At 38.7% G+C, this 13,050-nt stretch overlaps 1 protein-coding gene and 1 pseudogene across 1 annotated transcript; both read right to left on the bottom strand.

Annotated features, from left to right (window-relative positions):
• Positions 1–1,876: 1,876 nt before the first annotated feature.
• On the bottom strand, positions 1,877–2,837 carry LOC144458431 (G-protein coupled receptor 4-like; annotated as a pseudogene).
• A 6,307-nt stretch (positions 2,838–9,144) lies between these two features.
• Positions 9,145–11,979, bottom strand: LOC144458367 (G-protein coupled receptor 4-like). Its single transcript, XM_078160691.1, has 4 exons — positions 11,920–11,979; positions 11,145–11,327; positions 10,331–10,524; positions 9,145–10,234 (listed from the first exon to the last, which is right to left on the bottom strand). The coding sequence occupies exons 2-4, from the start codon at positions 11,310–11,312 to the stop codon at positions 9,733–9,735; spliced, it is 864 nt and encodes a 287-aa protein (XP_078016817.1). The 5' UTR covers positions 11,313–11,327; positions 11,920–11,979; the 3' UTR covers positions 9,145–9,732.
• Between the last annotated feature and the right edge of the window lie 1,071 nt (positions 11,980–13,050).

Below are 13,050 nucleotides of genomic sequence, written 5' to 3'. Positions count from 1 at the left end.
ACTGAAAACGCAAAGCTTCTTTTCTCAGTAATGCCCTGAAAACACCCTGCGACACTTACAGATGTGACAATGACACAAGTCTGTTAAAAACAGGTCTCACGGCTCAGAGATCGAACATTGAGAAGTGCCATACCTATTTTTTCCTATCCAGTCTCTGTTAGTGCAGGACGTCGAACATTCTAAGGACTTAAGTGTAGTGTAACATCACAACTATTTAAATTAAATAGAGATTCAAGAAAGTAAAACACACAGCGAGACATACACTAGCTGTGACTAGGAAACAGTAAACCGCTATGTGTGGTGCTGGCCAAATGAATACTTGTAAATATGACATTAGACTACACGTGAGCAATGAGAAAATATCATTTGGTAATTTGGGGAAAAAAAAAGAAGCAAATTTTGTCTGTGGTTGCAGTAATTCTGAGTTATATTCCAATATATACCATGAGACAATAGAGTTCTACCATGTTTTTAATTCAGTGAGTTAGTCAAAGGCAGACGTTTCCAGTTTTATCAAGAGATAGATTTTTTAATTGAATTTCCAAGAACTGTACAATTTTATAGACTATAACATAAAATAATTAGTCCATAATGCCAAGCATATAAAAGCAAAATACTTGCCCTGAATCAAAACTTAAAAACTAGCATTTTTACCATTAAAACACCAAAAATAAAACATTTTTCGGTAAAAAAAAAAAAGGAAAATGTCGTTAAAACTTGCTTTTTAAGTCTTAAATAAAAACAAAAACAATTAAAATTAGGTTTAGGAATAAGACGGCATATCAGCTTGAGCTCAGTGAATAAAAAATATCTGGTTTGCTTCTGTGATTAAAGGATAACAATGAAAAACTAACGAAACTAATAAATGTGTATTTTATTTACATTTGTTTAAGCCGTCGCAGTGAACCAGAGCAGGTTTACCCAATCATTTCCTGTCAAGCAGAACTCCCATAGCAAATTCAAGACTCTTTTTTTTTTTTACTTGTGTTGGTTTTTGGCAGGGGTGTCCAAACTTTTTTGAATGGGGGCCAGATAAAATAATGTGAAAATACCTGGGGGCCAACTGATTCTCGCATCAAATGGGTTTAAAAAAAAAGTGGGACAAATGCAACCATTTTTATCTTTTAATGATTTATAACTTTATATTTATAACTACCTGATGCCTGTCTACAAACTGTATGATAGTCCTATCATTGTGAAGTGAAAGGTAAAAATGCGAAGTGATCTTGCTCGATTAACCTTTATTGTGTAAAGGGCCACATATGGTATATTTTGAAAGTCAAGCCGAGGGCCAATTAAAATTGGTCTGCGGGCCACAATTGGGCCCTGGGCCAGACTTTGGACAATGCCTGGTTTATGGCGATCTGTCATAGAGGTCGACACAGTTTACTATGCTTCTCTGAGACTTGTTACCAGTTGTAAAGCTCTTACCCCTCACTGTGAGTTATGGTCTGCTCTGGCCATCCTGTCATTGGCACACTTTATATATAAGGCAATTCTTGGACTGCTCTCATATGTGTCTTTATCAGGCAGAAAAGTGTCAGACAATACTCTTTGCAATTTCATTATGCTAACAGTTCCAAATGCCCTATGGAAATTGCAAAAAGTGTGTTTATGTATTCTGCCCCCTCGGCATACAATATAATGCAGAATGAATGAAACTCATGAAATTAATCTCGTTAAATGCTTTAATTCCAGAATGAAAGGTCATAGATTCTGTAAGATGTCAATGTTTTTAATTTACCTGGTTACATACTAACTCTTTTCATCATTTTCTCGAAATTGTGAGCTCCTTTTGCTTGATTTTACTTCCTTTTCCTGAATAAAATTTCAAAAAAGGCAAGTTGGTATCGACAGTTCGGTGTCTTATTGGAAATCATATCAGTCGATGACAGAATCTGTCTCTATCTAGCTGCCTACATTGTCTCCCTCTATTGTCTCCCTTTCTCTCTCGCCCTCTCCGCCTGTAGCTGACTGTGGATATGTGTTCATCATCACTACTGCTGGACTGTTGATATTGTTCCTGTCCATTTTGCAACAACACACAGAGGCCAACAGCTTGTCAATGGTCCCTTTCCTCATGAAAATATACAGAAATAAGTCTGCCAGAGGACTCAACAGAAGAAACACAGGAAACAGGCTTCTGTAGATACCGCTATATCTGGCTTCTTTTACCAATAACAAAATGATGCTGGGCAGGAACAACAGTGTGTAAATAAGCAGCACCAGGACCAACATTCCTACAATTCGTCGTTTTTCATCAGAGTGGACAGAGATGGAAGCAGACAGGGCTTTGAGGGTCCCACCCAGGAAGAATATGAACAGTGGGAGAGGAAGAAAACAGAAGAAGGTGAGGATGGTTTCTTGAACTTCCACATCATTGCAGACAAATAAAGGGAGTATGAAGACAAGAGGAAGGACCCAGACCACAACACAGACCACCACAGATATCTTGATGGTTCGTCTGAAGCAGTACCGCAGTGGGCAGGCAATGACCAGATACCTGCAATACAAGATAGACACAGCTTCAGGATTATACAATACGAGCTTTACACATACTGGATGGACAGACTGATACCTTTCCAAGGCGATGCACCACATGAAGCCACCACTGACCTCCCCACAAAAGTAGTAAATATGTGTGAAAATATCAACTATCATCCCGTCCTTAAGTTGTGCCACCTCAGCGATCATGCACCAGAGTTGAATGAGGTCAGAAATGAGAAGGTTGATGATGAAGATTGGAGCAACATGATCATTTCGCACCTGCAGGAAATGGAAAGAAAATAAACAGTTGTAAACACGATCTGAACTCCACCTCTCCCAAAATAAGTCATCTTGTTCTGCTCTGTAATTGCAGTCAGAGCCATTTATACATTTTTCATCAATCTCTGTTTTGTGCTGTCGAATACGTCAGATATGACACACTGGCTAATCACTTGACATTAACCAGGATGACATTACCAGAAGATGTCTTTATGTTAATGTCAACTTGTCAAGACAACTTCTGGTAATGTCACTTTAATTAATGTCAAGTTGTCAAATCAAGACAACCCAAACAATATCAACTTGTCATTATAGACAACGAATGACACTTAATGACAGCAGTCATAAACATTTATGACATGTACATAATGTTTATGACAAGTTCATGACAGTGTCATATCATAGTTATAACAGTGTCATGTCACCCTTATGTAGATACCTTCAAGTAAAGTGTTACCTAATTTTCTAATTGTGCATGCTCTCTCATCTTCTTCTTACATTCTTCGTTTACCCAGATCTTTTTTTTCCAATTCAAATACTGCATCTTTGTGCATGTTTTTATGTTTTTTTTTAATATATATTTTTTTATAATTATAATTATAATTCTCCCAAATTAAAGGAAAAACACAGTAAACACACAGTTTAATGTACAGCTACAGTCCAAAGTTGTCAGCTTCTTAAATGTTGTAAATGTTGCATAATCACCTCCTGACTGTTTATAGTGTCCAAATGGTCTACAATAAATATGGCAAATTGTAACATGCAGTTCGTTGACGATAATCTACACAGCGGATATTTGCAGGACCATCATCTCTTGAGAAAGAGAGAAAACTTAAGTGTGAGAGGAGGGTCAGGCCGATAAAGCATCACAAAGCAAGTGGTTATCAGCTCCTGCATGTTAGGTCTGTATGTTTAAGATTTTGCAGCTTTGATGAGTCAACAGCAGCTGAGCTTGTATGTTAAAATATGCTCAGTCATGTGGATCATATTGTTTCGATGCAACTATAAAAAATAAAAAACATTAATATGTTCATGCAGTGAAAACTGTTGCACACATAGACCAGTCAAGGACCACCATATCTACACAGTGCGTCATGACAGTCCAGCACCGCCTGTAACTTTGCTAACCATCTGCCTCTGAATAGATATCAAAGTGTGGTTGTAGAATGTTGTGCATTTCCTGCTAATAATGTCTTTATTTTCCTCTGATAATTCAATTGAAAACGCAAAGCTTCTTTTCTCAATAATGACCTGAAAACACCCTGCGACACTTACAGATGTGACGAGGACATGTCTGTTAAAAACAGGTCTCACGGCTTAGAGATCGAACACTGAGAAGTGCCATATCTATTTTTTCCTATCCAGTCCCTGTTAGTGCAGGACGTCGAACATTCTAAGGACTTAAGTAACACCACAACTGTTTATATTAAATAGAGATTTAAACCCACCCAAATTTTGTCTGTGGTTGCAGTACTTCTGAGTTATATTCCAATATATACCATAAGACAATAGAGTTCTACCATGTTTTTAATTCAGTGAGTTAGTCAAAGGCAGACACATTTTATCTAATTTCCACAAACTGTACAATTTTATAGCCTATAACATTAATTGACTTATGGCTAAGTCCCGCCCTCAAACGTGATGAGCCAATCACAGTGCGTATAGCCATTCCCATACACTCGGACATTCTCTGCCTGGACATTTATTGAAATGCATTACAGAATGTCATTTCGGTTTTATGTGCGTTTTCGGAGATTTGAAGTTTAAAAATGGTCAAACGGTGTGCATGGGGTACATGCAACTCCGACACAAGGTATCCTGAGAGGCTGGGCGACGAGGTGCATTTTTTACCCTTTCATAAACCACATCTCAACCGAGAAAAGTGTCTCCTTTGGATAAAGTTGTGTGGTAACGTTAGACCACAACATCAACTCAACGTGAATAAGATTAACAAGGATGTCTACATCTATTTTAAGGTAAGTCAACATTGTGTTTGAGGCAACATATTGTCACTCTGCTGGAAAGAAATATAAAGTTATCTTTAACATCTCTAGCTAACGTTAGCTAAAGTTAGCCTAATGTTAGCTCCTAGCTGCGTTGTTCTTCATGTCACCTTGTTTGCTGGGAGTTCATTAGCCTATTTTGTTCTAGTTTTGTACTTTGGTGATCATACATCACTGTTAGCTGTTGTCCATAGGGCTCTAGTTAAGCTAACGTTAACTTCTGGAGCTTAGCTTCATTAATTTATCTGTAATTGCAGAGATAACAAAGGTTGGCAAACGTTATGCTGAATGATTCAGTGTAAATACTGTAACACCAAACTAACGGAGAGACACTCTTGGTAAAGATGGTAAGAAGGCCATTATCCTTTTCTCATATTCTGAGCCAAAAACCTTAACTTCAGTGGCACTTTAACTTGTTGTCTTTGATGGCGACGGCAACGAGATGGGGTTCACAAGCGTACGCTGTGACCTGTAAATTTTGGCTTGAAAGTTAAGCTTTTCATCAACCTTCTCAACAATAAAATGATGAATATATCCCTCCAGTGCATAGTTTAGGCCCTTTTGGTTACTTCTCAATGAAATCTGATCATTTTGTCCCCAAAAATTATCAATTGCCTCCCGCGAAATGCCGTGTACTGTGACACCTGCCATTGCGCCGCTCACTGAATGTTGATAGTTTGGCCGAGTGAGTGGAGGGGGGCGTGGCTTAGCCATAGGTCAATTCTAATGACTCCATATTGCTAAGCATATAAAAGCCCTCCTAAAAACTAGCATTCCTATCACTAAAATACCAAAAATGAAACATTATTAAGCTTTTTTTTTGGAGTATGTTGTTTAGTTTATTTGTATAAAAAAGAAAAACAAACAGACACCAAAAAAGGAAAACTTTCTTAAGAATTGTTAAGATGCTTTTAAGTGTTAAATACAATTAAAAACACTTAAAATAAAGGTTTAGGAATAAGACGGCATAGCAGTTTTGAGCTCAGTACACGAAAAAAAAAATCTGCTTTGCTTCTGTGATTAAAGGATAAAATGACAAACTAACAAACTAAATGTGGTTTGTGCCAGGCGGACATGATTGCCAGTATTTTTTCATTATTGCAAGAAATTCCATTGACTCATTCACAAATCAAAAATGTGTTTTATCTGAAGGAAACATGCAATATTTACATCTAAGATCATAGAAAAATAGTCAACCAAGTGCAATGATACCCTCCAAGATAACATTTGTTTTTCAGTTTCAGTTATATATTGGGGGGACAATTTGGGCATTGGTGGAGGGGCACGTGTCCCCCTCAATGTATATGGTGACTACGGCCCTGTCAGCATGCATAATTAGGCCTCAGTTGTCTGGGTGCGCAAAGGTGAAGTGGCTGGTGTTGTCATACAAACTTTGATGGAGTGTCAACTGGACAATATGGAGATATTTGCATCTTGAAAGCCAGACTACAAATGTGGATAGACAGGGAGAAACACACGCAAGCCTAAGACGTGGTAAGATACGATATTCCTCACTATATGAAGTGACTGATAACAAGATCTGTATAATGGGTTGTAAAGAAATTAGTCAGGTTTTTATTTTGTAGACAATTAATCTGGATTTATAGCACGATGGGATGACAGCACAATGATGTGTGTGGTATCACTGGAAAGATCTAGTTCTGCGCTTTCATGTGATATGCGTGGCATTTCTGTGCGAGCCTGCATTCGCAAGTAATCCATCCAAGACTCGTGTGTGCAGAGCTGTATGAAAGCTTTGTTATACATAATTTTAATGTAACTTTATCATTTTTTTTTCGCTGTGAAAACATTGGACTACCGACAAGTTTGCTTGGTCTTGTCAGAAAGCTACAATTCCGCTGTTTCATGTGATATGTGTGGCTTCTCGCTATGACGCACGGTCATGGAGAAAATCAATAAAGAAGAGGTGTGAATTTGGACGCACTATGCGTCGTTCGGGCCCATAGGATTAAACTCTTGTCATTGGTACACTATATAAGGCAATTCTTGGACTGCTCTCATACTACCTATGTGTCTTCATCAGGCAGAAAAGTGTCAGACAATACTCTTTGCAGTTGCATTATGCGTTCTGTTCCAAATGCAGCAGTAAAAGCATGTGGTTAAGTTGAGAAAAAAACATCATAGTTTGGCTCTACATTCATATGGGAAGCAAACACCGGGCTCCTGGGTGGACAACCAGTTCTCACTCCAAAGTCATCAAAATCGAGCGCTTTGGCAGTCACTTGCGGCGTCAGACACTGACGAAAAAAACTGTCCTTCAGTGTCGGCACTATTATAGTTTAACGGCGTTTTGCAGCATCAGGGAAACACAGTGGGACAAGAATTAAGGCGACGGATGGGTTCTTTTTTCTGAAACCTAACCACGTGTTTTTGTTGCTTAAACCCAACCACTTGCGTTCACTGCTGGAGGAAAAAAAGCTTAAATTTGTGTTGTTGTATTGACGTAGTGTGTTTATTTTGAGAGAGACTGTATGTAAACAGTAAATTTCCTGTGAAAACTGAAGTGTATTTTGAAAGAAGACAATGCATGTATCAGGCAGAACTTGACACGGCATCCCATCAACAACCAACACACCCAGGGTACCTTGCACATGGTATGTGGACGTGGAAAGCCCATGACCAAATGTCGATATGTAACGAGGTTGGTGTGAGAATGTGTCGGGGTGAAAGTCTAGAGTTTGTTGGACCAATCACCACCCCACCCACACATCCTATAAGGACTTTCCAGCTCCTTGTATTGCTTCGTAACCAGCAGCTTTTCAATATGACACCGTCCTGTCACGTATCATATCACCCCAAAAGGTGTTGTCCAGTGATGTATCATGACACTGCAAAAGGTTCATTACAAACTGACAGCATCTGGTGGCATTTCACCACTGCAAAAGGTCATGGCATCAGTCTGATGCCAAAATGGTATATAGTTTTAGATAGTACAAGGTCCTGTGACGTACATGTTGCTTGTTTCAGTAATGGAATTTGAATGTCAGTGTAAACTGGTTTAGGATGTTTTGCCTGTCTTCTGAACTGGATGCTCCACTACTGGTTGAATGCCGCTCTGACCTCTGATTTTTGGATTTTTAATTCACTTGATGAACCATTTCTTTTATCTTTCGTGTGAAGTTTCATGCTGTTATTTCATGAAACATCTTATACTGAATCATAAGAGTTGCAAGGACAGGAAGAAGGAACAGACAGAGAGAGGGGAGAGGCTGAGGAGTCAGCAGCAAGGTTTAACACTATGGCATGAGAATATATTACATTAAAATGTGAACACACTAGTTTAACAGCATTGAAAATATATTGTTACAGTATCACATAAAATATTTTATTCATCTGTTTCTAGTTCTTCAGCAAAAGACTTAAAAGTCTTTGAAAAGCCATGTTTAAAACAAAAACAAAAACTGCATTTTTTTCATGCCTAAAGATTAATGATTTTTAGAACATACAGTAAACAGTAGAAAATGTAAAAAGAGCCTTTCTCAGCATGTTCTCAGTAAACAGACAAGTGTACTTTCTAATTTATTGATTTCCTATTAATTGTGCATCTCATTTTCTTTGTTCATTCGAATTTCGAAAAAGAGTGAATCACCCAAATGTAATAAAACAGAGTTGTTTTAAAAACAGTGTTCTGTACAGCTACAGCCCAAAGCTGCCAGCTTCTTAAATGTTGCATAATCACTTCCTAATTGTTTATGGTGCCTCTATCTTTACAGAAAAAAACAAACAAAAAAAAAGCTTTATAGTATAATGTCACAAAATTTACCTTTGAAAGCTGAAAGGCTCCACCTGAATGAGTTTTCTACATGAAAGTCCGTCGTGTCCTCAGCATGCTAAGTTTCTAATAAATATGGTAAGTTGCAACATGCAGTATAGGTCAATGATACACCTACAGCACACGGAGGAGGTGTTGGCTATCATTATCTTCGAAGGTAGAGAGGAAATGTGGGACTGGACTGTGTGAGTCCACAATATGTACCATTTTCACTTTCTGAAATAACTGACGAGAAATATTGAACTTTGTCACGATATTTTGATTTTTTGAGATGCGCCTGTAAGGCACAAATATGCATTAGTGCAAGAGGAAAGTGGGGCTGATAAAACACCACAAAGGAAGTTGTAATCAGCCCATGCATGTTAAGTCTGTATGTTCAAGACTTTGCTGTTCTGATGAGTAAATAGCAGCTGAGCTTGTTGCAGGTTTATATACATAAATATTGAACTTACCATTTTATAAGTAGCATCTGATAGTTACACATGATCCATATCTCTTATCTTCTTGGCCTTATGCACATGAAATATACTTGACACAAACTGGCTCAGTGAATGTGAAGGAAGGGAGTCCACACCAGATGTATACAATAGGCTGATTTATTTAAAACCAAAGTCATCTTTAACTGGGAGTGGAACAGCATCAGCAATGAAAGCAATACATGGATGCACAAGATGTGTGCTGTGGTGTTGACTAATCAGCCCAGACATCTAAGCCCACAATCATCTGTCACGTCAGAGACCAATACTGTCTCTGGGTGTCACTGGTTCTTCTTGACAACTTTGTCGACATACATGCACCAACACACTGACCCATTTCATTTGACTTCATTTTACCATGTCAATGAATTAGTACCTACTTCTGCTGTTCTATTTTCCATTAGCATCACTGTGAAGTAAGAATTTATCAATATTGTTAAGCACATTGCAGCTGTTGTGTAATCCTGCTCTGAATCACTTCCTACGTGCCTCCCATGAAAACAGCAAAACTATTTGTATAAAATAAAGATTAAAAAAGCAAAACAAACACAGTTTGGGACAGACACACATTAGCTATAACCAGTGGCGTCTTTAAGCCTGGCTGTCTGAGGCCTCAGCCCTGAATGTTTTATGAATAGCCCCGGATCTCTGTCTCTCTTTCTCTGCCTACATGAAGCTGACATTTTGTCATCATTCACACTGGACTGCTGATATCATCACTGTCCATTCTGCAACAACACACAGAAGCCAACAGCTTGTCAATGGTCCCTTTCCTCATGAAAATATACAGAAATAAGTCTGCCAGAGGACTCAACTTCAGAAATGTGAAAGACAGGTTGCTTAGCTTACGTTTATCAATACCACTGCTTCCCCGTGCCAGGAACAAAATAATGGTGGGCAGGAACAACAGTGTGTAAATAAGCAACACCAGGACCAACATTCCTACAATTCTTCGTTTTTCGTCAGAGTGGACAGAGATGGAAGCAGACAGGGCTTTGAGGGTCCCACCAAGGAAGAATATGAACAGTGGGAGAGGAAGGAGGAGGAGGATGCCACTGATGGTTGCTGAGTTCCTTGCAGCAATAAAAAGACAGAAAATCACGGCAGGAAGGGCCCAGACCACAACACAGACCAGCACAGAAACCTTGATGGTTTGTCTGACGCAGTACCACAGTGGGCAGGCGATGACCAAATACCTGCAATACAAGACAGACACAGCTTCAAAATGATATCATAATACAATGGCTGAACACAGAAGCAGGTACACACATACTGGATAGACAGACAGCTACCTTTCCAGGGCGATGCACACCATGAAACCAATACTGGCCACCAGACAATAGAAGTACATGATATATGAAATCAGTTCAGTCCAAGGTAGTATCCAGTCCTCAGGTAGCACCCAAGTGATCAAGCAGCAGAGCTGAATGAGGTCAGTAATGAGAAGGTTGATGACGTAGATCGGAACAACATGATCATCTTTCACCTACAAGAAAACATTGGTGCACGTTAGAAAGCAGCTGTGAACATGAGGTCCACCTCCTCCCAGATGTGTCATTTTGCTGTGCCCAGAATTTGTTATCAGAGCCATTTATTCACTTTTCATCACGTTCTGTTTTGTGCTGTCTGAAATATCAGAAAAGACACACAGTCACTGACTAGGTTTACATGCACAAAATATTCAGTTTTTTGCCTTTATTCTGAAAAGACAATATTCCTACTAAGGTCTTTCATGGATAATATAAAAGGATATTCCACTAATATTCATGTTTACATGCAGCCGTGCATACTCTGATAAACATGCCCGTGGAACATGGGATCACTCCTCAAACCTGAATAATACCCTCATATCCCACATGTTTCATTTGGAATATCCAGACAGAATATGCTGTTTTCATGACCAGCATCAAATTCCAAATATTGGCATATTCAGATTAATAATGGGAGCTTTATGTGCACTGTAACTATGGAGTAATATTTTTCCTATGAATGTATAAATCATTACAATAATTCATCCAGTCCCCTGACACCTGGCCCCTAACCTAGATCAAGATTTTGGCACAGACAGTAAATAAATAAATATGGTAAAAGTAAAAATATACATACCAGAGAACGAACAGCATAGATGGCCACAAGGGTCAAAGGAAGGCCGACACAAATGATGATGATCGTCACCACGTTCATGATGAATGCAACTTGTTTATAATATTCATAGTTATAGGTGAGGCTGCTGCTGTTGTCCTGTGAAGTGTTGTAAATGTTGACTTCTTCCATTCTTCAGAGTGAAACCTGTTGTTTAAGAGATGAAGTTATAGAAAGTGACCATACTGATCAGTGATATCACTGAACAGTGTACACTATACCCCTAATAATACAGTTTCAGGTACAACATGTTCTGGTTACAATATTGTATACGCTGCTGTGAGGTCTTTTCTGCAGCCACAGAACACTGTTCAGTTGTTTCAGTAACTTAATGTAATGTTTAATGCTCATGTAAACAGGTTTAGGACGTTTTGACCGTCTTCTTTACTCGGTGCTCCACTACTTGTTGAATGCCCCTCTGCCCTCTGATTATGGAGGAAGAGGTTCACATGGACGAATAATCTCCATTTCTGTTCTGTCTTACAGTTTTATTCAATTCAAAACTCTGTAGCTTTCTGCATGTTTTTTTGGAACCTTTTCATCCATTTCATCAAACGCATCTTTGTTACACTGTTACACAATCACTCTCTCTTTTAATAATTTAAAGAAAAAGACAGATAATAATCCAAATGAAATAAAACACAGTTGGTTTGAACACAGTATTCTGTACTCTGCAGTTTTAAAAAAATATTTCAAATAATCTCTACATACAGGAAAAAAGTAATGTCACAACATTTACCTTTGAAAGCTGCAAGACCACACCAGAATAAGTCCTCTGTACCAATGTGTGATGCCTCCAGACGCTTTACAATAAATATGGTCAGGAAATGCTGTGGGTTCCTGTTAATCTACACCTCCTCTTCTAAAGAAGATAGCACAGAAGTGGTCAGCCACTAACATGCAATATGTGGTAAAGACACGTCAAGATACCATTTTATATTCTGAAACAATCTCTCATAAAGTTAAAGACCATCTTGGGATGGGATCATTCCTGTCACAATACAGTGATCCGTGACTTTAAATGAATGTGGGCCAGAGCGTAAAGTGGAGCGGCAATGGCCCCTTCCTTGGCCCCTTACTTCCAGCCCCTGTGCTCAGACTGCATCCATCTGCATCGGCCTTCATTTTGATCTCAGCTACACATCTGTAATTTTCTTACAAAGTGAGAACGACACCTGATTGCTGCTGCAGGTAAATATTTTCACAGTTTCTCTTCAAGTGCTTATGGGTGCATTATTCTGTTGTGGGCCAGTTATGACATACATGGTGAATTTGAAGGGTTAATTTAGCTTATGTTTTTCCAATCAAGTATCCGACATGACTGCCTACCTTTACCTCAGCTAAAAGTTTAGAGGAGCTGCACAACATAACTGGTCATAACAAAATAATGGCACAAAAACATAAAACAAGTATCTGTTCCATCTGCAGTCTCTTACTGAAGTGATCTGTCTGTCATCTGTCAAGACACAATTCTGCACCGCAGAGCTACTGATTAATATTTTTGCAACCAACGCCAGACTGATGCAAAATAACTACAGAAACCCTTCAAAATATGTGCACGAGACTTGTCTTGCTGATTTATTGTCCTACAAAGTTTGTACTATAAATCAACAGGCATGTTGAAGCCTGACACACTGAAATAGCAGATACAGTCCAACGAAAAACTGTGTATCACTTAAAACTTCTCTCTCTGTTCCTGCCAGTCTTCACCAGGGGCCATATTTACAAATCGTCTTAGTGCTGAAATTCTAAGGAAATTCTGAGTAGTGTGATGTTTCCTTAGAATTTCCCCTTAAAGTTAAGACTAGCTCCTTGTAAAGATAAAAGTTATTCACAGAGCATCTTAGACTTTAAAAGAGCTCCTAAGTTG

This window comes from Epinephelus lanceolatus, chromosome 17 (assembly GCF_041903045.1).
Source record: "Epinephelus lanceolatus isolate andai-2023 chromosome 17, ASM4190304v1, whole genome shotgun sequence".
Classification (NCBI taxonomy): domain Eukaryota; kingdom Metazoa; phylum Chordata; class Actinopteri; order Perciformes; family Serranidae; genus Epinephelus; species Epinephelus lanceolatus.
Note: the sequence above shows the minus strand (reverse complement) of the source record. Positions and strands in the feature narration are given on the sequence as shown.